Source organism: Thalassophryne amazonica, chromosome 3, assembly GCF_902500255.1.
Source record: "Thalassophryne amazonica chromosome 3, fThaAma1.1, whole genome shotgun sequence".
NCBI lineage: Eukaryota > Metazoa > Chordata > Actinopteri > Batrachoidiformes > Batrachoididae > Thalassophryne > Thalassophryne amazonica.
In genome coordinates, this window is record NC_047105.1 from 69,757,461 (window position 1) to 69,783,697 (window position 26,237).

General features: G+C 40.9%; 1 protein-coding gene across 2 annotated transcripts in view; it reads right to left on the bottom strand.

Moving 5' to 3' along the window:
• prkcda (protein kinase C, delta a) overlaps window positions 1-26,237 on the bottom strand; it is a 73,532-nt gene that overhangs the window by 39,766 nt on the left and 7,529 nt on the right. Inside the window, exons 2-5 of one of the 2 annotated variants that reach the window (XM_034166654.1) lie at window positions 15,130-15,259; window positions 14,447-14,646; window positions 14,301-14,367; window positions 8,693-8,843 (exon numbers count right to left, since the gene is read on the bottom strand). In XM_034166654.1, the coding sequence (XP_034022545.1) occupies window positions 8,693-8,843; window positions 14,301-14,367; window positions 14,447-14,646; window positions 15,130-15,238 (527 nt within the window). In that variant the 5' untranslated portion in view covers window positions 15,239-15,259. Of the gene's footprint in view, window positions 1-8,692; window positions 8,844-14,300; window positions 14,368-14,446; window positions 14,647-15,129; window positions 15,263-26,237 lie in introns of both variants that reach the window. The other variant, XM_034166653.1, reaches the window with a different exon arrangement.

The following is a 26,237-nucleotide window of genomic DNA, read 5'->3' on the forward strand; positions in this document are numbered from 1 at the left end:
ATACAACCCATGTTGTATTATCATGTTTCATAATTTAGACATCAAAAACACCCAGGGATATAATTTTAACAAGATCTAAGAAACTTCAACATGTTCACCACAGCAGTAGCATAAAGCATTGTAATCTGCAGAATAAGGACACATTTATTTATCAGTACATTTTACCCAGAATGCATTGCACTGGTATGTTAATTGTGTGAATGACGTAGTGTGTACTGACTTTTCTGATTGGCTGAAAATTTACATACTACCAGAAATTAGGGATGGGACCAATCTGATCCCGGATCGGTATCGGTTCTGATACCGACGTAATTCATGTATCGGAAAATACCGATCCGGGATCAGATCGGTCCCATCCCTAATTTCTGGTAGTATGTAAATTTTCAGCCAATCAGAAAAGTCAGTACACACTACGTCATTCACACAATTAACATACCAATATAATACCGATCCACCCTGCAACATTTTCCGATACCGGCGAAGAGCCACTGTGAATCCTCTCAACTGCTGTTTTTGCTCTCTACTTGTTTACTGCCGAGCGGGAGGTTTTTGAAGCCGGGCTGTTTGAGAGAGCTGTCTTCCGCAGTGTTCTAGCTGCGGTTAGCGGCCAATTTCTGCCCGGCTCTCGGATTCAAATTGTCTGTTCATCGAACATGGATTTTACGAAAAACTGAATGAACTGTTGCTGAAAATGTGTGCTAAAAAGTTAGCCACTTCACTGTCCAGGGGCTGTAAAACACTATGAAAATCCAGCTCAGCGTGCAGGCGAGAAGGAGCTGAACAGAGATTCTGTCCACTCAAAGGGAAAAGTCTCCATTAAGGAGAGACAGAGGGAGAGCGAAAGCAAGCCAGAGAGATAAAGAGAGAGACAGAAAGCGAGGGAGACAGAGAGAGAGGAGGAGAGAGACAGACAGACAGAGGACTTAATTTTTACTCTGTAACACTTGCTTTGCAAACATGTGTCTCCCATATCAATAAAGCTCCACTGAAATTGAAAATTGAGAAGAAGACAGACAGACAGTGTGCTCTCTTTTCTCTTTAAGTCTATAAAAATAAGGCTGTAAAAGTCTATAAAAAATAAAAGTACTTAATTCTATCACCAAAACATGAAATCTAGGCTTTCATCTTAGATACGAGGTCTGTTAGAAAAGTATCCGACCTTATTATTTTTTTCAAAAACCATATGGATTTGAATCATGTGTGATTGCGTCAGCCAAGCTTGAACCCTCATGCGCATGCGTGAGTTTTTTCATGCCTGTCGGTTGCTTCATTCATTTGAGCGAGGTGTGGTCTACCCCTCTCGTCTATTTTTTATTGCGAATAAATGTCTGAACGATTTGGATCTTTGCTGCATCAATTTTTTTCCAGAAACTGTAAGAGAGCTCCAGGTGGACACCGTTCGAAAAATTAATATGGCTTTCAGGGACGATTTTATGGGGATTAAACAGATTAAGGAGTGTTACTGCCCCTTTAAGGATGGCTCACAAATGCTGAGAGTGCCGATGGACAGGCTGACACCCCGCAAAAACAACCAGATCATTTCCAACGTGAAAGCTTTGTTGATCCGGGACCTCGTCTGACTTTCACAAAAAAGGTAGAAGATGTGGACATCAGCACTTTTTCCGGCACCTTCCACCGTTACAGGAGTTTTTTTTTTTTTCCATGGAAAAAGAAGCCGAGGGACGCGCCACCGTGCCGCTCTTGACGCGGCACAAAACCACCTCAGTGTTGGTCTCTCAGGACGGCTTTCAGACGGATTCCGGTTGCTTTTCTGTCGTATGAATATCCGAGAAATTGAGCTTGAGATGGACAAGCCCCAACATGTCCTGTGAGGCTTCATCACGGCGTTTCTTTGTGCCAAGCGGCTGCACCATGACGCGCCGAACTCCTCCGCACGTCTGTCTTAATGTGCCGAAAAAGTGCTGATGTCCACGTCTTTTCACAATTCCTGTGCTAGTCAGATGACATACCGGATCAAGACAGCGTCCAGTTTAGAAATGAACGGCACATTTCACTGTTACAGGAGTTTTTGTCATGGAAAGAGGAACAAAGGCGGAGGAATTCCGCGCATCGCGGCGGAGCTGCATGGCGAAAAGAAACGCCGTGATGAAGCCTCACAGGACATGTTCTAGCATGTCCAGCTCATGCACAATCACAATCGGATATTCACACGACTGGAAAGCAACCGGAATCCGTCTGAGATCCACCTTTAAGCCGTCCTGTGAGACCAACACCGAGGTGGTTTTGTCCCGCGTAATGAACGGCTCCGTGGCGCGTCCCTCGGCTTCTTTTTCCATGGGAAAAAAAAAAAAACTCCTGTAACGGTGGAATGTGCCGGAAAAAGTGCTGATGTCCACATCTTCTGCCTTTTTGTGAAAGTCAGACGAGGTCCCGGATCAACAAAGCTTTCACATTGGAAATGATCTGGTTGTTTGTGCGGGGTGTCAGCCTGTCCATCGGCGCTGGGAGCGCGCTGCGCTCTCAGCAGTTGTGGGCCGTCCTTAAAGGGGCAGTAACTCTCCTTAATCTGTTTAATCCCCATAAAATTGTCCCTGAAAGCCATATTAATTTTTCGAACGGTGTCCACCTGGAGGTCTCTTACAGTTTCTGGGAAAAAATTGATGCAGCAAAGATCCAAATCGTTCAGACATTTATTCGCAATAAAAAATAGACGAGAGGGGTAGACCACACCTTACTCAAAGCCTGCTCACAGGCGAATGAAGCAACCGACAGGCATGAAAAAACTCACGCATGCGGACGAGGGTTCAAGCTTGTCTGACGCAATCACACGTGATTCAAATCCATATGGTTTTTGAAAAAAATAATAAGGTCGGATACTTTTCTAACAGACCTCGTATACCTTCTGGCAAATTGTAGCTGAACTTTCAGGTTTCCTTTTTAAGAAAATCCTTATATCAACAATAATGATAATATTAAAGCAAACAGAGCTCTGGTATCGAACGGGAAAAGTATCGCTATCGGCAGATATCCAAATTCAGGTATCGAGATCGGATCGGAAGTGAAAAATTGTGGAAATATCCTACGAATAAAATACTCGCATTCGGGACATGGTGGCATTAGACCAGGCAGCTCAGCTTACACTACCCTATCCTCAGCCAAGTCCTCTAACTCTTCCTGGGGGATCCTGAGGCGTTCCCAAGCCAACTGGGAAATTAAATCTCTCAGGCATATCTTGGGTCTTCCCCAGGACCTCTTCACAGTAGGACATGCATGTAAGACCTCCCTAGGGAGACAACAAGGGGGCATCCTCACTAGAAACCCAAACCACCCCAGCTGGCTCCTTTCAATACAGAGAATCAGGAGTTCTACTCCAAGCGCTCCCGGATACACAAGCCTGTCCTTGGTTGGATTTTGCCAGGATTAGACAAACACCAATACAGTAGTTTTCATAAAACTTTGTGAAAACAGTTGGCATGGCCTGGATTGGAACAGGTGCCACTGAATTTAGGAGAAAATTCATCAAACCCAAACATGATGAGTTAGAGCCATTAAATTAAACATTACATCCATGCTGATCTTAGTACCAGTTACCTTATAATATAAAATCCTCTCTAGTGGCACTGAAACATGCTTCAAAGCAGAAATTACTTTGCTTAAAATCTATAGTCTTCAAAGCACAACAGACAACCATTATCATAGGCTGAAGTTACAAGATAAGACAGGATGACAGGAGACATTTGTGCATTACAACAGAAAAGTACAGAAACATGTCATTTCACAACATATATGTTGTAAGAGCTATTTCCTGTATGACTCTTGTATGATGGAGAAGTGGCCTGTGTAGATGGACTTTGAGCACCATACTCACAATGAGATCTGTGTCGCATTTCATCATTATGTGTATCACAACGTAACAGGCACAGAGACACACACAGGGGGTGTGCATGCACTACCACACATTCAGTACTAGGGGTGAGGTGAAACAATAAAATGTTGATACAACATCAAGTTTTGTTTTTAGAATATCAAAATAGATTTTTTAAGTCCAATATTGACACAATTCAAATTACATTGTTTATCAATGAGGCAGAAAGGAGACATTTGAAGCAGACATGAGGAAAAAAAATAAGTGAACAATGAAAGATTGTGCCGGGACTTCTCCAGAAATCAACTGAAATATTGAGCACTGATAAATATGCACTTTAATGAGTGTCAGCCACAGAGTGTAAATATGAGACGATTCTTTATTTGTATATGAAATAGCTGCCATATGTTGAGCAGTAACAAACCAAATGCCGGCTCAACCATGGTGGGGAGGCCAAGCAAGCTCCAGCCAAATGTGCTGCTGGGAGACACTACGCTGCCCATCTCAGAGCAGCCCAATGCAGACTCAATGACCATGCACAACTCTGTGTCCAATTTTCATGTCAGGCATGGAACAAGGTTAATGTGAGATATTAACAAAAGTTCACCTGCCTTACGGTTTTTGGAAATATGACTTATGACATACAGTCTCTAGAAATGCAACAGTCAACTTTTTTTTCCACAGTCTACTGTTCCAAAAAAGCAAAATCAATATTGAAATGCAATACTTGTAGAATCACGCGTCTGAAGAATCACAATATTTTTCGAATTGTCACCCAACTATCAACTATACATATTTTATCGGGAGGCAAGTGTATCAGCTCAACCCAAAAGAGTGTACTTTTGCGCTTGTCATCACAGGCCTATGTCACATGTCTATAGCACACTCACCTGTCACAAAATACTGTGCTATAGTGTTAAAGTAAATGTTATAGGTGCACCTTCTGCAAAATGTGGCTCATCAACATTGTGGCTGTAATGAAGCTAAACACTAAGGACATAGAAAAGGACTTGTACCGATTGACCAGACAGAGGAACCAAGCTGGAAAGGATGTGCACCAGATTAGGGCGATAAAGGATGGCAATGGAAATGTGCTGTTAAAAGGAGAGGAAATCAGGAAGTGCAACAAATCAATATAGATGAAGTGAAGACAGCTATGTAGAGGATGAAGAGAATGTTTAAGAGAGATGGCAGTAGAGATTTTAACCAGATTGTTTAATAAAATCTTGGAAAGTGAGAGAATGCCTGAGGAGCAGTGTTAGGCACATTACTTTAAAGAAATAATTATTTATAGTTACTATAGTTACTTCTCCCAAAAACTGAGTTAGTAACAGAGTTACAGCAGTATAAACATACTTGGTTACTAGGGAAATTAACTATTGCATTCCTTTTTAAATAAAATGTTCAAATATGTCAATGAATTTCCCTTTTCCCTTATTTTTAATGGAACGTTAAAATTAAACTATGTTCAATTATTTATAATAAACTGAATATTAAATGTTTAATAAATTAAAAGAACACTGCAGAAAACATTGTACAATAATCTACACTAATTTAATGCTGCTGAGGGACAATTTATTTTTTTAAATGTTCAAATGTCAGTGGATTTGGATTCCACCCCCCACGCCCCCAATGAATTTTAAATTCAACTGTATGTTAGATTATTCATAAGAAAACTGAATATTAAATATGTTTAAAGAATGAAACAAACACTTAATAGAATACATTATAAAACAAAATGTACACTAATCTACACCATTTTAATGCTGCTGTGGGAAAATGAGACAAGACACCTATGAAATTTAATATATTATTGTAGATATTATCATTACTCTGTTTATATAGTTTAACAATCAAACAATAGTAGAGAAGCTTGAATCTTCAACTGGACTGGGTTGCTTGACGCGAGGACGTATCGCTTCTAATCGCAGAAGCTTCCTCAGCTAAAATTCTTGCTCTGGTAGTCTGACTTCTGTCTTGACTCTTCTGTCTTCTCTACAAGAGGGTCAAGCAACCCAGTCCAGTCGAAGATTCAAGCTTCTCTACTATGGAAACCACCTGGACAATGGAGAGTCTTCACATAAATCAAACAGATATTTTAGAAATGTTTGTTATTTATTGCACCTCAACAGGCAACAAATGGCCATCAAATAAATCTAAAATTAAATGATGCTCATTCGCATGTACATTCTTGCCTTTTATTTCAGGGGGGGGAAGTAATGTCTAACACTAATGCTGCTTGTGTTTGTATTTGTGTGTGAACTCCCACTCACATCTGCCTGTGGCTGGCTAACCATGAGATTTTACTCTTCCTTAGCCAATCACCACCACTTATGCGTTTGACCCGATCCTCCCCCTCCCCTCTACCTTATATGTTTTATGTTCCAGCCCACCAAAATGTTTCTTTAGATGTGGTAATTGTGCACATTGTTCTAATTCCACTAATGCTTTGTCTTTCTCTCATCCTCATACTGGTAAGCAATATTCTATTTCTTCATTTATCAATTGTAATGCTACACATGTAGTATATCTCTTAAAATGCCCTTGTGGATTGGCATATATTGGCCAATCAAAACGTCAAATTAAATTACAGATAGCTGAACATACAACAGCAATCCATACTCAGAATCTAACTTATGCCATGGCAAGGCATTATAAACAGGCCGGTCATGGCTCCCCAGCATCCTTAAAATTTTGGGAGATTGAGAGAATTACAGTTCCAACCAGAGGAGGTGATATCATTAAAAAACTTTTATGTAGAGAAGAATTTGCATTTTGGATTTATACTTTAGGCACCTTGGAACCTTTTGGTTTGAATGAAGAACTAAAATTTACTTGTTTTGTTTAATATTAATAATTGTTTTTTATTCTGGTTTTTGTTATGTTTGTTTTGGGACAGTGTGTTTCTAATTATGAACTGATTACTAACTGAGTGAGTGCTGTGTTTGATGGATGGTCATGCCCTTTTGAAACATTAGGACACCTGGTTCTTATTAGTATTTAAGATGTACCATCCTTGTCTTTGCAAGACTGATGAAGATGTGACTTTCACGTCGAAATGTTAGTCTCTTTTGTATACTTTTTGTATGTTTTCAGCACCTTATTAAATTTTTCAGCACCTACTTCTGTGTTGCACCAGCTGTTTTTCCCTTTTACAAGATATGTAATGTTCAAACTGATAAACTTTATTGTTTTGTGCAAATATTTGCTCATTTTGAAATGGATGCCTGCAACACGTTTCAAAAAAGCTGGGACATGCTTACCACCAGTATGTTTACCACTGTGTTACATCACCTTTCCTTCTAACAACAACACTCAATAAGTGTTTGGGAACTGAGGACACTAATCGTTGAAGCTTTGTAGGTGGAAATCTTTCCCATACTTGTTTGATGTACGACTTCAGTTGTTCAACAGCCTCCATTGTTGTATTTTGCGCTTAATAATGTGCCACACATTTTCTATGGGCGACAGGTCTGGACTGCAGGCAGGCCAGTCTAGTATCCACACTCTTTTACTATGAAGCCACACTGTTGTAACACGTGCAGAATGTGGCTTGGCATTGTCTTGCTGAAATAAGCAGGCATGTGTTGCTTCCAAAACCTGGATGTATCTTTCAGCATTGATGGTGCCATCACCCCCCATACCATCACAGATGCTGGCTTTTGAGCTTTGCATTGGTAACAATCTGAATGGTCTTTTTCCTCTTTTGTCCGGAGGACACGACATCCATGATTTCCAAAAACAATTTGACATGTGGACTCATCAGACCACAGCACACTTTTCCACTTTGCGTCTGTCCATTTCAAATGAGCTCGGGCCCAGAGAAGGCGGCGGCGTTTCTGGATGTTGTTGCCATATGGCTTTCGCTTTGCATGGCAGAGTTTTAACTTGCACTTGTAGATGTAGCGATGAACTGTGTTAACTGACAATGGTTTTCTGAAGTGTTCCTGAGCCGACGCAGTAAGATCCTTTACACAATGATATCGGTTTTTAATGCAGTGCCGCCTGAGTGATGGAATGTCACGGGCATTCAATGTTGGTTTTCAGCCTTGTCACTTACATGTAGAAAGTTCTCCAGATTCGCTGAATCTTCTGATTATATTATGGACTGTAGATGATGGAGTCTCTAAATTCCTTGCAATTGAACGTTGAGAAACATTGTTCTTTAACTGTTGGACTATTTTTTTTCACACAGTTGTTCACAAAGTGGTGATCCTCGCCCCATCTTTGCTTGTGAATGGCTGAGACTTTTGGGGATTCTCCTTTTATACCCAATCATGACATTCACCTGTTTCCTATTCGGTGTTCTTTGAGAATTCATCAACTTTCCCAGTCTTTTGTTGCCCCGTCCCAACTTTTTTGAAATGTGTTGCAGGCATCCATTTCAAAATGAGCAAATATTTGCACAAAAACAACAAAGTTTATCAGTTTGAACATTAAATAGCTTGTCTTTGTGGTGTATTCAGTTGAATTCGGGTTGAAGAGGATTTGCAAATCATTGTATTCTGTTTTTATTTACATTTTACACAACGTCCCAACTTCATTGGAATTGGGGTTGTATGTTGGTCTGGACATGTGCAGAGGAGGGACCCAGGGTTTATAGGGAGAAGGATGCTGAGGATGAAGCCACCACACTGTAGAAGAGTGAGACCAAAGATTGAGATTTATGGATGTGCTGAGAGAGGACCAATTGGTGATTCGCAAAGTCAAAACTAATTTCTGTACAAACATATTGATGAATCCTTTGTGAATGAGGCCCAATGTCTCCAATCTTACAATGTCTCTGGGTTTAAGTGACTATTTTGACTTCCACATTATGCGATGTGAAGTTCTACATATAAAGTTTGAAGTGCATGCTTGACTGACCAGACAAAGTCTCTGCACACAGAGCAGAACGTGGGCTGTCTGAAGAATGTGGCAATGAACTCATGGTTCTTAATGAAGTGAATCTTTGCCTGCTTGATTGCCCCTCGTCTGCGGTTCAGCGTGGGAGCCTCTTCCTCCTTTGGTTTATACTCTTCAGATACAGAAAAACACACATCAGTTATCACGATGCAATAATAAATCAAAGGGCATTTTGTGCAAGTTGCTGATAGCTATAATGGTAATCAATGTGGATCAAATAGGAAGTGTTCTGGCCTGCCATAAAAATATGGATTATAGTGACGGTCATTCCAAAAAGTGGTGAATTAGGAGAAGCACCACAAACATCCTTATCCATATTTTAAAGGAACTGTTTCTATTCCAGGCACAGAGGTTAATAGGAGTACGAATGTCCGCAGTCGCACTGAGACGTGTCCCAGCAAGGAGGCGTGGTCGCTGCTTTAGATCAGGACAACTCAGTAGGCAGCGCGCACAAACCCTCAATGAGTCTCATCAAGAAACAGGTGGAAAATGCTGGAAAGCTGGGCACGTTGGCAAAGCCACAAATGGAGAAAGAAGGGAGATAACATTTCCTTCCATAATTAAAACAGATTTGGTTATTCTTGTTACTTTTTCCCGTGACTTTTGGACAATAAACTGATGCAAAGAGTCATGCCTGTGTATGAAATCTGAGGATCTGAAACCACCTTGAATGGAATTTTATGCAAAGCTGAATTTATTCAGTACTATACAAAAAAACGGATTTAATGAATGCGGACTATGCAGAATTAATTAATGCGACATACAGTAGTGTTCAGAATAATCGTAGTGCTATGTGATTAAAAAGATTAATCCAGGTTTTGAGTATATTTCTTATTGTTACATGGGAAACAAGGTACCAGTAGATTCTCACAAATCCATCAAGCATTCATGATATGCACACTCTCAAGGCTATGAAATTGGGCTATTAGTAAAAAAAGTACAAAAGGGGGTGTTCACAATAATAGTAGTGTGGCATTCAGTCAGTGAGTTCAGCAATTTTGTGGAACAAACAGGTGTGAATCAGGTGTCCCCTATTTAAGGATGAAGCCAGCACCTGTTGAACATGCTTTTCGCTTTGAAAGCCTGAGGAAAATGGGACGTTCAAGACATTGTTCAGAAGAACAGTGTAGTTTGATTAAAAAGTTGATTGGAGAGGGGAAAACTTATACACAGGTGCAAAAAATTATAGGCTGTTCATCTACAATAGGGTGTCCCAAAAAATGCCAACTTTAAAAAATTTCGAGTCTCACCCACCAAAAAGTTTCCTTTTGGTGAGTCATTCTCACATGTAAAATTGTTTGCCAATCAGAAATTATTTAGAGGTGGCTCAAGGTCACCAAACATTGAAAATCTAACCGTGACAATCGACATCGGTGCAATAATTGGAATGTCATATCTTTGCCACTTTTAGAACTATTAGATCACTACTTTTCAGATGTGTACAGTTTATTTTGGTAATTTAGAAATTATAGCAGCAGTTTGGGTGCTAGATGTTTACTGCAGTGACTATACAGGTCCAAACTTGGCTCCAAACCCAATTTGTGCAGAAGCTGGGCTTCATAGTCAGCCTATGATATTGGTCAGTTAGACAATTTATTTACATGTTATATTTACAATACTGTGTTTACTTACATTTTATTTTGCCTTTATGGCTTAGTTTATATTTTTTGGGACTTTGTTCATAAATGTCTGCATTTTGCAAGTGCTTACAGATTAATCATAAATGTTGAAAAAAAAAAACCACTCTGTTAGGGCCGTTTTTATCATTTCTGTATAATTCGTGCAATGAAAATACTTATATGAATACTGAAAATCAGCTGCTGGTTAAAGGTATGTAATATGTTACTGTGATGCTTTCATATGGAATATATCAATGTTTCTAGTGTTTAGAGAGACCAAAACTGGTGAGTGTCCATACAGTGCTATAGTTTTCTTTCACTTACCAGTCTTCCAGGTTTCAGATCTGCAAAAAAACTGGCAAAACCAGCCAAGTTTGGAATTGTATATTCACTGCAATAAACATCAGGCACCAAATCTACTGCTAATTTCTAAATTACCAAAGGAAATTGTACACAAATGAAAAGTAATGATCTAATCTTTCTAACAGTGGCAGAGATATGACATTTCAAATATTGCACCAATGCAGATTGTCGCAGGTAGATTTTCAATGTTTGGTGACCTTGAGCCACCTCTAAATAATTTCTGATTGGCAAACAATTTTACATGTGAGAATGACTCACCAAAAGGAAACTTTTTGGTGGGTGAGACTCGAAATTTTTTAAAGTTGGCATTTTTTGGGACACCCTAATCTACAATGATCTACAATGCTTTAAAATGGACAAAAAAACAAACAAACAAAAAAAAAAAACAGAGACGTATGGAAGAAAACGGAAAACAACCATCAAAATGGATAGAGGAATCACCAGAATGGCAAAGGCTCACCCACTGATCAGCCCCAGGATGATCAAAGACAGTCTGGAGTTACCTGTAAGTGCTGTGACAGTTAGAAGACGCCTGTGTGAAGTTAATTTATTTGCAAGAATCCCCCGCAAAGTCCCTCTGTTAAATAAAAGACGTGCAGAAGAGGTTACAATTTGCCAAAGAACACATCAACTGGCCTAAAGAGAAATGGAGGAATATTTTGTGGACTGATGAGAGTAAAATTGTTCTTTTTGGGTCCAAGGGCCGCAGAAAGTTTGTGAGACAACCCCCAAACTCTGAATTCAAGCCACAGTTCACAGTGAAGACAGTGAAGCATGGTGGTGCAAGCATCATGATATGGGCATGTTTCTCCTACTATGGTGTTAGGCCTATTGGGCCTATATATCGCATACCAGGTATCATGGATCAGTTTGGATATGTCAAAATACTTGAAGGGGTCATGCTGCCTTATGCTGAAGAGGGCATGCCCTTGAAATGGGTGTTTCAACAAGACAATGACCCCAAGCACACTAGTAAACAAGCAAAATCATGGTTCCAAACCAACAAAATTAATGCCTCACAGATGTGTAGAAATCATGAAAAACTGTGGTTATACAACTAAATACTAGTTTAATGATTCACAGGATTGCTAAAAAAGCCATTTGAACATAATAGTTTTGAGTTTGTAGCGTCAACAGCAGATGCTACTATTATTGTGAACACCCCCTTTTCTACTAATAGCCCAACTTCATAGCCTTAAGAGTGTGCATATCATAAATGCTTGGTCTTGTTGGATCTACTGAATCTACTGGTACCTTGTTTCCCATGTAACAATAAGAAATATATTCAAAACCTGGATTAATCTTTTTAGTCACATAGCACTACTATTATTCTGAACACTACTGTATGTGCCCATTTTGGATTGTGCGATATTTTGCCTTCATGTCTGCAGAATTTGGAAGCTGGAACATATCGGATCTGTTTAAAATTTCAACACTAAAATAAAATAAAATAACTTCATAGCCGATGACGCATTTGCTTTCAGAACTATTGGCTGATGAAACCATTCGCTCATAGAATCAGAAATAGCTGCAGGTGTCTCATCCGTGTCGCACGGTGGAGAACTCATTTGAAATCCTGTCAAAGTTAATCATTTATATTATTTATATACAGTGGTGGGCATAGCTAACCAAAACGTTAGTTTCGATAACCGCTAATCTGCTAACTGAAAAGTTAACTTTTATAACACTAAATCAATAAACCGCTGAAACATTTAGCGAAAGCTACAGCTAACCGCTGATAGCTAACTTTTAATAATGACTCAGTACACTGTTGGCTAAACCAGTTTCAAGTTCAAAACACTGCAATACTTCCCTGTGCCCTTCGTTCTCTGGACTGTATAGATACTTTTAGAAGGCAACTAAAGACACATTTCTTTAAGTTAGCTTTTTAGCCTAATATTGTATTTTATTGTTTTCGTATGTTATTTCTAGATTATTTTTGTATGCCATGTGCAACGCTTTGTGACCCTGGTCTGTGAAAGGCGCTTTATAAATAAAGCTTACTTACTTACTTACTTTATGGACAGACCTCGTATATCATTAACTTTCAACATGCACTGACTCATCGCAAAGCACTTTTCACTTATGGTTTCATCTGAAAACAACTAATTCCAGACAGTTTATTGACATTAACGGCAACTCTGTCATTTTTACAAAGTGAAAATATGATATTGCACGTCTTTTAAAGTAATGCGCTAATTCTTAAGGTTTGAGCTTTAACAGACACACATGCCAAAAGGCATTATGGGGAAATTCAAATGATCTCCACTCATCACTTACAACCAACCCCCACCCCCCCCACACCCCGGTCAAAATGCATAGAACACTGCCATCTACTGGATGAGAGTGTGAATACCAACTGTAATTTGTGAGTGGTATTCGCCCTATTGAGGTTTCAACTCCTGGTTGGAAGTGATGAGTGGAGATCATTTGAATTTCCCCATAATGCATTTTGGCAAGTCTCTGTTAAAGCTCAAACCTTCCGAAGAAATTATATTTTTCATCTTCTTCTTCGCAATAGCAGCTGACAGCCAGTCTTCTCCCTTCTGCTGGCGGAGGACTGAGCTTCTCACTGCGGCCTGATTATTGCAAAGTACACAACAGGCTTCACAGATGTTTGTGACTGTTAAGCTTTACTCACTGTCAGCAAAAAGAATGTTAGCAGACTGAAAGTTAGCGGAACTAAATTTAACGGAAGCTAAGTGGTCCGCTGATGGATTTCAAAATTAGCTGAAAAGCTAATCCGCTAACATAAAAGTTAGCATAGCTAATTAGCGGTTAGTGGATCTGTGCCCACCACTGTCCGTTGAACTTTCACCACTAATATTTGGGAATGTGTGGGTGTCAGAGTACATTTAATACTTTCCTTACATAATTTAATGTTAAATATAAAGCGCCTTGGGGCAACTGTTTGTTGTGATTTGGCGCTATATAAAAAAATTGATTGATTGATTGATTGAATTAATTTTACTGTCTCGATATCCAGGTTAGAATGGCATTTTAATATGTATTTTTCAAGTGTGTTCGCTTGAGTATCCGCATTGAAAATGCATTAACATCCGGGCACTCCGTCAATATTTTGCCCAGTTAGGAGGTGTCATGTTGCTGTCCATGAAGGGACATGACACCAGCATTAGGCAGCATTGGGATTGCGGACTCTAGTTCTCATATTAACCTCTGTGATTCCAGGCCAGTGAGGTGGGATATGAAGCAATCTCTAAAGCAGGACATAACTGGGTGTGTTTGGGGTTCTAGCTTTAAAATCAGGTCAATTAGGATTACATAATCCATAAAAATGAAAATTATTAAGGCTCTTGGGGTAGTAATCTCATCAAGCAAACATGTAGGTTGTGATGCTTTTGCGCACATTGAATGGTACAAGATCGGCACATTATGTCATCACACTGCACACTAGATCACATTCATGTGCAACTATCATCTTCAGAGTTAAAGGGCGTGAGCTTTCAAGATGCATAGCCATGAATGTAAGACCAGGGTTTAATGATTCAGAATACAGAAAAAGTCCAGGAATAAAGACAAGGCATAGTAGAGGAAAGTAGAGATTGGTTCCACCTTGTTTTGTTTACCTGTATCACCTCCCTCCAGAAAGTACTGCACTGCCATCATCACTTTCCCAGAGGGATGGAGATCCACCTGAAGACACAAACACAGTTACACATGGGAGCCAGAGAATTAGCTGTAAAGGAGCATGAGCTAATCTGTCATGTCCTACCCAGAATTCTGCATGGCCACTGGCTTTCTTGCAGCGCTCAGCAAGAACAGACACACCAACAGTGACTTCAGCCAGTGGTTCCTCTGCTGTCTTCATGAGTATCACCTCGATCACACGGCCCTCATATATGTGGGCATCAAAAGTGGACTTCCAGGCCGGGTACATCGTAGGTTTCCGCTGAACCAGTGTCTTGCCACGTTCTGTGGAGAAGGAGAGAGAGGGAAAACCTGAAAAACTACAAACAGGTGACAAATTAAAAGCAAAATAAAGTGTCTTAGTAAGGTCTTGGGCTACTACATGCTGCCAAAACAGCTTCAATGTGTCTCAGCATTGACTCAACGAGTCTAATGGAGGGTTGTTTTGGGGATGGTGGTATAAAGGGGTGACTAACATGTTGGTCAAAAATCTTCCATAAGTGTTCAAATGAGTTGAGATCTGCAGACTGTGAAGGCCATAGTAAATAATTTGCATCATATTCACAGTCATCAAGCCATTCAGTGACCCCTCCTGCCCTACAAATGGGGACATTCATAGAGTTTCTACACTTATTTATTCATGTTCTTCCTTTCATTTTTATGCATGCGTTTCCAAGCACCGCAAATTAAAAGGAAATTACAGCTTTGTTTACAGAAGTCTGAAATGAGAAGTTCTGCAAAACAGGATGGTGTCAATGAATTTCTCACCAGTTGTCAAAGCCTCCTTTATCTTGATTGCGCAGAAGGGGGGGTCGGCTAAGGGGGGCAGGATACCCAAGTCAAATGACTTAAAGGCAATCCTCAAGAATGGCGCCATGGTGAGAAGTACCAGGAACACCTGCTTTCAGACACAGAAAACATAGTTTTACCTACATTTAGCTATCATACAATAGAAGAATAGAATGCTTTTTATTGTCATAATACACAAGGTACAACGAAATTAAAAGACAACTCCCGTAGTCCAAAGGTGCAAAATTAAATATAAAAAAAATATATAAATCTAAAAAGACAAATAAGAATATACACATGTATTTACAAGGGAGCCAGTAGGTGTATATAAATAGAAGTCTGCGCTATTCATTGCATTCACCTTTATAAAAAATAAATGCAATGAATTGTGCAGACTGAAGGCTAATGTGCATTCAATACTCGTATTGCACTTGGGTAGAACATGTTGGTGAGTCTGGATGTGCGGGCCTTGATGGACCGGTACCTCTTTCCTGAGGGCAGCAGTGAGAACAGGCTGTGCCCGGGGTGTGAACCATCAAAGCTGATGCTTCTGGCCCTGCACAGACATCTGGTGTTATAGATGTCTGACAGAGAGGACAGCTGCGCTCCTATGATGTTCTGTGCTGACTTCCTGACTCTCTCCAGAGCCTTCTTGTCAGCCTGAGAGCAGCTCCTGTACCACACCAAGATGTTGTTGGTGAGGACGCTCTCTACAGAACACCTATAGAAGGACAGCAGCAGTTCCTGGGACAGGTTGACCTTCCTCAATGACCTTAAAAAGTACAGATGCTGCTGTGCCCTTTTTACAAGGGCATTGGTGTTGGTGCCCCATGTCAGGTCCTGAGAAATGTATGTTCCCAGGAACTTGAAGTCACTGACCCTCTCTACAGTGTCTCCCTGAATGAGAAGGGGAGGGCGGTCCTCCCTCCTCCGCCTAAAATCTAGCACCAACTCCTTTGTCTTTGAGGAGTTAAGTGCCAGGCTATTCAGGGAGCACCAAGTAGTGAGGTTCAGGACCTCCTCTCTGTAGGCCGTCTCATTGTTGTTATGAATCAGCCCAACCACAGTAGTGTCATCCGCAAATTTGACAAAGATGTTGGTGCTGTGGGTTGGTGTACAGTCATGGGTGTACAAAGTGTACAGCATGGGGCTGAGCACACAGCCCTGAGGGGCCCCAGTGCTTACTGTCAGCACTGAGGAGTGGTGGGACCCCATCCTGACTGACTGCAGATGGTTGGTGAGAAAGTCTCTGATCCATCTGCAGGTGTGCTCGCCAATGCCCAGACTGCGCAGTTTGAACATCAGTCTGCTTGGAACAGGTCTGTTAAAAGCAGAACTGAAGTCCACAAATAACATCCTCACATAATTGCCAGGCTGTTCAAGATGTTGGCAGACTGTGTGGAGGGCTGTGTTGATGGCATCACCTGTGGACCTGTTGGCTCTGTATGCGAATTGGTGCTGATCAAGGCTGGGAGGCAGTAAGGATTTTATGTGCCTCAGCACCAGCCTCTCAAAGCACTTCATCACAGTTGAAGTGAGAGCCACAGGTCTGTAATCATTCAGACTGCTGACCGACTGTCTCTTGGGCATGATAATGGCAGATTTTAGGCAGCTTGGGACTGTGCAGGCAGTCAGCGAGAGGTTAAAAATGGTAGTAAAAACCTCTGCCAGCTGGTCTGCACAGCCCCTCAATACCCTCCCCTGGACACCATCGGGACCAGCAGCCTTCGACGGGTTCACACCCCAGAGCACCCTCCTGACCTCTTCCGTGCTCACAGTGAGGGCCAGATTGTCAGCAGGTGGCAACATGGGGACACTCTTCCTCGCCAACTTCAAACCTACCAAAGAACCGATTTAGCTCCTCCGCTAGGCTTGTGCTGGTGTTGGTGGCATGATGGTATCATGACATGATGGTTATAGAGAGATATATTCTCACCAAAACGGCACTGGCTGGTAACAAATTTAGGACAAATTCTGAGAAAAAAAAATATGACTCTGGTTGCAAACATCACTCACTGACTCATCTTCAACCGCTTATTCCAATTAAGGGTCACAAGGGGCTGGAGCCTATCCCAGCAGTCATAGGGTGTGAGGTGGGGTACACCCTGGACAGGACACCAGTCTGTCACAGGGGCACATATAGACAAACAAACACATTCACACCTACACGATCACCTAAGGACAATTTAAAGTTTCCAATCCACCTAACCTGCATGCCTTTGGATGTGGGAGGAAGCCAGAGCACCCATAGGGAACCCACACAGACACAGGGAGAACATGCAAACTCCACACAGAAAGGCCACAGGTGGGACTCGACCCCATGACCATTTTGCTGTGAGGCAACAGTGCCAACCAAGAAGCCACCGTGCTGCCCTGGTTGCAAACATATATTTCATCTTGTACTGCATCATCTCTGAGACATTACAACAGCCACACCCACTTGGAGCAGAAGCACCTTTTTAAACATATACTGTTATTAACCTGTTTTATGAAGAGGAAAGGTGTATGTTGTACACCCATTATTGCAGGAACTTACTGTTTCTTATTTCAAAGCTTTAAGATGGGGAAAGATGATTAATTACATTATGTATAACAATTGTTGAATCCTTTTTAAAACCTGCAAGCATATTGTGTGTGTGTGTGTGTGTGTATATTTGACTTCATGTCCTTGGTCCTACACAACACATTTGTAATTAAATCCCATTGCTTTTCTCGGTATGTTTTGCATTTCAATGCAGGTACTGCGAAGTCAGAGCGAGCCTCAACATGTCCTAAATCCAAACACAAGCAGCCAGCACTCCACAGTAGGTCTTACTGGTATTCAAAATCCTCAACCTAAAACCGCCCACAGTGGGACCAGAAAAGTAAGAACCAGAAAAAGCACACAATGCATGATTGCATGATGAGAAGAGGAGGCGGGTGGTAAACATGTTCACTCCTGCCATTGTGAGCTGTGAAGTTGGAGCGCTGGGAGTTGATCAATAACACTCGCTGTGCGATTGAGGGCGAAAGGGATCAATTTCCTAGCACACTTGTCACGTGCAATTTCCATTGAGTCCTGGCTCCTAAACTCAGTAATACACCATAAGCAAGTATTCTACAAGTCCACCTAACACTCATTAATCCTGATACAGTCTAACTCCTCATATCTGCATTCAGGACCTACAGAAGAAAAAAAAAAACATTGTATTAATGCCAACAGGGCTAAATTATTTTATTATAGCCTGGACACTATGTAATCCAATCATCAAAAACAGATTAGGTGTGTAAGACAAGATAGTACAGGAACTGGGTGCACAGGCTACAGTAGCAGTCACAGTATCTCTGTCAAGTTTCAGTGCTAAGGCTACGGCTGCACACAAACTGGTTCGCAATCAATTAATTAAAGCCCAAAGTAATGTCTCCAAGTCTTCTTTGGTTGAACCAAAAATCTTCTCACAATCAAGTATGTGTAATTTACAACTATTATACAAGTCAGACAAAAACAGCAAATCCTCACATTTGACAAGCTGCAACAGAACTAGCATTTTTACTGATGACATCGACAATTACCAGTATAATCAGTTCAAGAAATTATGGCTGGTTCTATTTTTCAAGATTATTTAAACAAAATCATTTCAGCTTTCTGAAGCTTGTGACTGCTACATTAATTAGTGGTTTGAATTGGGAATTAATTATAATAACTTAATAAGGCAACATTATAGCACTTATCCTACCACAGGATGGATTTCTAAGAAGCTCAGTGGGAAGAAAAAAAAATTGCAAATGAAGCATTTAACACTTAAGCTGTGCAATTCATCACACTTCATTTAGTAGTTAGTGATGTAGCTTGTACTACTGTTGCTGTCTACAGTACCTATGAATGGACTAATTGATGTGCCACAATTACTTGGAAAAATGTTATTCTACCATTCCGTTTCCTTCATGTCTACATAATTTTTATTTTGTATATCATCATGTTGTCTATTAAGATGATATACAAAAAATAACATTTTAGTTATAGAACTGGACTTTTTAAAAGTACTAAATGTAATAAATTTAAAGAACATGTCGCACTAAAATCATAACAATTAAGATTTAGGCTGTGAGTGACCATTCGATGATCCACCGGGATTAGTTGTGCACTCCCATGACCGGTTTCAAAGTATACAGCATTTGCATTAGCAAACAGCTACAGAGACCTCCAAAAACAAAGTACTCATGAGTACTCGGGTGTTTCCAGCAATTGACATCACAACTAGAAGCATCCCAGTGTGTGCTTCAATGGAATGTTACTGATAACATTAAAACAAAGGCACAGATTAATTCCAAAGTTGACATAAGTGTGATGTCGTGTAATGATGACTCGTTTTTAAGTGATAACTGTTCATTTTGGTGTAGTCACAGTAAAAGCTGCAGCTCTGTGAAGGTATATGTGCACCTGCACGGCCATGAGTCATAAATGCAGCCTGTCAACCATCTTTGCTCCAGGTTCAGTTTTGTGCACGATTAATTATGAGTGTTGCTATCAATAAAATCTTAACAAAAATACATCTGCTGCCGGGGGATAAACCGTCTTGGAGACATTCCTTTTTGCAGCGAGGTGAGAGGGGCAATGAGCAGCAGCAGCGCACACACGCCAATACACACACACACACACACCAGCTCCTCAAAGCAAAAAAAAATATAAAAAAAAATTTCCACAAAACACAACAAAAGGGGTAAAATGCTGAACAGGCTCCAGCCTTTCTCGCGATTGTGGCACGTTAAATAATGTCCATTAATTCCTGGAAATAATGTATTCAGACTTTTTCCAATGTACAAATCCATCTCTGTGTCCAGGCAGTCTGTTAAAAACAGTGTCAGATGTCCCGACCTCCATGGACACAGCTTCAGTAAACAGCATGTCTCCACACTTTAGGCTCCAAAATCCGACACTTTGAAAAAGTTAAGAGTTTCAGGGTGAAGCGTGTTGTCTCCTCTCTGTAAATCCGAGCCATCACTTTCGAACGGCAGCTCAGAAACTTCGTTTTTGGATGGAGCAGGTTCTTTTCCCCTCTGTCTGTCAGTCATTGAGAGGTTTCTGTTTTGCTAATTAGGACGTCACACCCTGAAAAATGCAGAGGATGGTCGAGTGAAACATTTTCCGGAAATGCACCTGCTAACGCTCATAGTGAGAGGAATAAAATACATCAGAGATCACTAATTATTAGCACATATGTGCAGAGACACTTACAACCATGAGTACTTTTATGTTGTCTTATTAACTGGGACATTAAAAAATGTGAGACATGTCCTGTAAACTGGATTTAACAGAATCATGAGCAAAAGAATGATTTACCACCAATGGTTTTCTTTCATCATAGAAGAACGCGTGCTCCAATTGGCTGATTTCCAGTCTGATATTTTCAAATATCAGACCATTACCATGACAATCTGTCCGAATCATGTATCAGATTCGTTACAAACCAGAAAGCAAAAAACACTATTAGAAAAACCAAGTCAGACATGAACATACTGGATAAATATTGGAAAAAAAAAACAAATCAGCTTTCATTACCGTACGTTTGCGTGTTTATATATTGAACAGCCATATAATAAATGAATTATTAACCTCACTTGCTCGGTTAATAATCCTTTGATATCTATTATACTTCAGTTGTGAACATTTCAAACTTGGTGTAGTAATACTGCACTTAAAAGGAGAGGGAGGTCATTTTTGAGTGCTACAGAAAAATAAACCAAAAGGCCCACTTAAAAAGAAAATGAGAATAACCAAAAAAAGAAAAAAAAGATACAGCTTGTAATGACCACAATATTCCAGAGCATTTCTCAGTGTTAGCGTCAACCTCATACAACCAATTGGCAAGAAGCTAAAATCACTTGGAGGAAACAACCTAAACACATCTACCTTTGACTGACACGCACTTGTGATGAAAGTGGAAAAATGGAGGAGCAGATCAGTATTATAACTAGTCTTGAAATGTGTTCATACTGTCTGAGGAAGAAACTTTGACACAATTAGTGGCCATCTCAGCAATTTGCAATTAGTTGAACTGCCAACCACCTGCAGATTGTTGGTAGGGATCAGCATCAACCTGAAAATCAGTCGGTACATCTGACCTTCTTGCGACACATCTGTCTCAGTAGGATGTGGTTGAATTTCAGTTGAGTGAACACACATGTCTGGCTCATTTGACATTTTGCAACCAGATCCTCTTGAAATAAGTGCAAAAATTGGAAAACAAAACACCTTACAAGACTCCATTTTCTTACTGTCCAGATTTGTCTGCATACCTCTTCGTGTCTGATGTGACACTGTAGTTTGTATCCCATCAACTCAATGAAGTGGCCCGACAGTAAGGGCAAATGCTCACACATTTGATGTGCACAAACTGCAAGCCAAGATGATCTGCAGCATCTGAGCTTCTCAACCAATCACAGTTGTTTTTCTTAGGAGTTGACAATGCAGAATTATATAACAGCTGAGTGGATCCTTGTCATTTGATTGGTGCTTTGTATGTCACATGACATGGATTAATTCATCCCATTTGTGTTGCATTGCATTTAGAGTGCAGCTTGGTTCCATTTAGAGTGCAAATTTGGTTCCACTGCACTCTGCACACACGCACACGCATGCATGTCCTTGTGCACGCACACACAAAATTATTTCACTGTGCTGTCTGTAGGCTGTTAACAGGAAGAATGAATGAAAAGCTGGACTAATTTCTGACATGATTTTTTTTTTCACTGCACTGAGGACGTACACAGTCTTTTTTTTGGTCGTACACGCATGCACAGGCGCTGACCAGGTTGCGTGTACAATGACAATGACTCTCCCGAGACATAATTTGATTGAGCTACCTGACGCTGCTAATTTTTGTAAGACACACACACACACACACACCAAATCCAGTGTGCTGTCTGGAGGCTGTTAGAAGGAAGAAAGAAAGAAAATCTGGACTCATTTCTGACGTGATTTTTTTTTCGCTGCACTGAGGATGTACACAGTCGACCGAGCCGGTTGCGCGTGTGTGTGTGCGGGGGACAATGACACGAACTGATTGAGCTAACCGACGCTGCATACAAACATACACAAAAAAAATCCATTCCGCTGTAAGCTGTCTGGATGCATGAAGAACTGTTCACATGAAACACTGATGTGATTGTGAGCTACACAAAGTCTTCTTTTTTTTTTTACGGAAGTCCAAAGTCAGTACACAGCATCACTGGACTACACGTTACAGTGGAACACCAAAATGTAAGTCCCTTTTCTGTTGTTGATAAATTAATAAAATATCAAATGACAAGGATCTATTTTAGCTGTTATACGTATAAAACAAATAATGAATGTTTTTACATTCTTTCAATGGAATGAATATTTAATTTGGTGAAAGCTGGAACATACCATTCAACTCAGCTTCACCTCGTTGAATGGTATGTTCCAGCTTTCACCTCATGAAATATTCGTACCATTCAACTCATAAACATTCATTATTTGTATTCGAGAAAATCTGACACTGATATACCAAATTCTCTGATGTAATTTAGAATTTTTGCCCCGTCAACAATTTTACAACTGTAACAGAACTTACTAAAATGCTGCCACCACTGGTTTTATAGCTTTTTGTGTAGTTTTCTGTAGTAACTGTGACCACTAGCTATGTCACGAGACAAAAATATTCACCCATCCATTTTCTGAACCCGCTTTTCCTAGTTAAGAGCAGACAAAAACATCTCACACATAAATATTTTGTCAACATTTGGTGCTAGAGGTGGGCGGTATAAGCTGTATATAAAGTGCACCAGTATGAATTTGCCCTGTGGTATGTATTTTGATTGCACCGTGCAAATAGATAGATTAGCGTTGGTTGTCATCAGCCTGTACTAGCATATCACCTGGAACATATGAGAGCAGTACATGTTACTCTTAAGCCCCTTTCACACCGGGCCAACGCAGAGTTGCATAATGCAGTGTACAACACCAATTCCAATGAAGTTGGGACGTTGTGTAAAATCATGTAAATAAAAACAGAATACAATGATTTGCAAATCCTCTTCAACCTATATTCAATTGAATACACCACAAAGACAAGCTATTTAATGTTCAAACTGATAAACTTTATTGTTTTTGTGTTTCATTTCAAAAAAGCTGGGACAGTGGTATGTTTACCACTGTGCTACATCACCTTTCCTTCTGACAACACTCATTAAGCGTTTGGGAACTGAGGACACTAATTGTTGAAGCTTTGCAAGTGGAATTCTTTCCCATACTTGTTTGATGTATAACTTCACATGTTCAACAGCCCGGAGTCTCCGTTGTTGTATTTTGCACTTCATAATGTACCACACATTTTCTATGGGCGACAGGTCTGGACTGCAGGCAGGAATCCCTAAATTCCGTGCAACTGAACGTTGAGAAACATTGTTCTTTAACTGTTGGACTATTTTTTTCACGCAGTTGTTCACAAAGTGGTGATCCTCGCCCCATCTTTGGTTGTGAACGGCTGAGACTATTGGAGATTCTCTTTTTGTACCCAATCATGACATTCACCTGTTTCCTATTCCAGTCTTTTGTTGCCCCGTCCCAACTTTTTTGAAATGTGTTGCAGGCATCCATTTCAAATGCGCAAATATTTGCACAAAAACAACAAAATTTAACAGTTTGAACATTAAATATCTTGTTTTTGTGGTGTATTCAATTGAATTTGGGTCGAAGAGGATTTGCAAATCATTGTATTCTGTTTTTATTTAAATTTACACAACGTCCCAACTTCACTGGAATTGGGGTTGTATCAGCTACACAGAGTTTATGCATCCTTACACAAAGCTTATGCAGCACTATGTGGCAATACGCTGAGGGACGCAAAGGGGTCCGTAAAATGGACGTAAAAAATCAAACGTTTAATTTTTTTGCAGACATTCAATATCACGCATCTACGCAATACTCCGTTACTGCTTGCAAGTCTACGTAACACTGCGCTACTGTACACCATGCCTCTGCAATTATACACTACCCTACGCCAGTCTGGCAAAAAATCCTTTTAAGGTTTTTAGCAGTATATACCTGCACTCAGGGCTTAATTTGAGAGGGAGCAAGCCAGAGCGCGCTCCGGAACCTCTGACATTGGCTCCGCCAGCTATTTATACTGGATCCGTGATCTGCCACCTCTCTTAACTAACAAAATATATATAAAAAAAAAAAAAAAAAATCACCGCGATTGCTCTCACTGCCAATCACACCGTCGCCCTCCTGTCTGCTGTGCGGAATTGTGCCAGGTCCAGAGGCTACGCTCGCTGTTTTGATCCGGATGTTGACCGTGGCCACCGAGAGAGGACTTGGATTCTTTGCGGGTCCCACATCCATACCCCCGGAGGCAGTGAGTGAAGGGAGAGTACACACACTGTGTTCTGCATGTGTCTGTTTATAATCTTCTCGCACAGAAGAAAAAAAAAGAGTGTTTACACAAGAGAGCAAAGTCAGAAAATGTTAATGCTTGTTTGAGAAAAGTGTGTAGTGAGGGGTTTTACAGCCTTAAAGCATCTATAATAAGTGTAAAAAATAGCGCTACTTCGCAGATTTTATGCCGCGTTCACACCGGGCGCAATCAGACGCTACAAATTCGCGGGGGTCGCGTGGCGACGGACGCGCCTCCTTCGCCCGGTGTGTCACTCTGCTTGGGTGGACTTTCGCTGCGAAAATTCGCCCCAGTGCATCATCAAATAGGAGGAGCTTCCATTCCGCTCGGTGTCAAGTCATCATGACGGACCTTGATCACACAAAGCGAGTTGTTGTGAAAAGCTCCCAATACAGAGAGTATCATTATTTGCTGCAGGAGCTGCGTCTGGATGATGGCTGCTTTCAGCGGTCCTTCCACCTCTGCGGGACCCAGTTTGAGGACCAACTGTCCCGTTCACGCGCGCACATGTAAACAATTAAAAAAAAGAAACTCCGCTGCTTGCTGCAGCTCGCTCTTCCCCCAAAAAACTGTCATAATTGTGTTTAGAAACCAGTCACCATTTGCTTTATTATACATCTGTGTAGTTAATAAAATATTCTCCACACAGACGATTCGCTCGCGCGCACATAAAGAAAAAAAGAAAGAAAGAAAGAAACTCCACGGCTTGCTGTGAGGCTGCTCCTCGCTCTTTCCCAAAAAAAACTCTGTCATAATTGTGTTTAGAAACCAGTCACCATTTGTTTTATTATACATCTGTGTAGTTAATTAATAAAATATTCTCCACACAGACGATTCGCTCATGCGCACACATAAAAAAAAAAAGAAAGAAAGAAAGAAACTCCGCGGCTTGCTGTGAGGCTGCTCCTCACTCTTTCCCAAAAAAACTCTGTCATAATTGTCTTTAGAAACCAGTCACCATCTGCTTTATTATACATCTGTGTAGTTAATAAGTAAAATAATCTCCATGGATGATTCCCTCACGCGCGCACGTAAAATAAAAAGAAAAACTCCCGCTGCTGTGGGGCTGCTGCTCGCTCCAAAAACTCTCTCATAATTGTGAAATAAAGGACAAAAGAGACATAAGTCCTGCTCACAGACTGCTACCAGAGACAGGACATGTTCACATCCTCAGTCAAACTCCAGACATCTCCACGTCACTACATATTCAGTCCCTGATTGGTCATCACGACGCGAAGAGACGAAAAAGTTCAGATTTTTCAACTTGGGGAGGAGGGCAACATGACGTGACGCAATATCGCGCCACACATGCGCAAAACGCTCAAAATCGCTTCACTCACGTCGTGCTGCGCGGTTTGGCGCCAAAACGCGTCCTTACATACGGATTACATGGCAACCTGTGGCTGCAGTCGCTCACGTCGCGCCCGGTGTGAACGCGGAGAACGTAACTCCCGCGATAAACGAGGGACCACTGTACATCATTAAACAGGAATTTGTACTCTATCCGGATTTGGTGTGACTCGTGTTATTAGGCCTACAACACATGCCCAGTTTATTTTCGGTGTGGCGCACAGCGTTGTTCGCAAGCCCCCCCTCCCCCCCGCCCTTCTTTTTTTTTGTGCACCGGAGCCACCCATCCTCTGCACTCCAGGACCTCCCACTTTACAAATTAAGCACTGCCTGCACTGC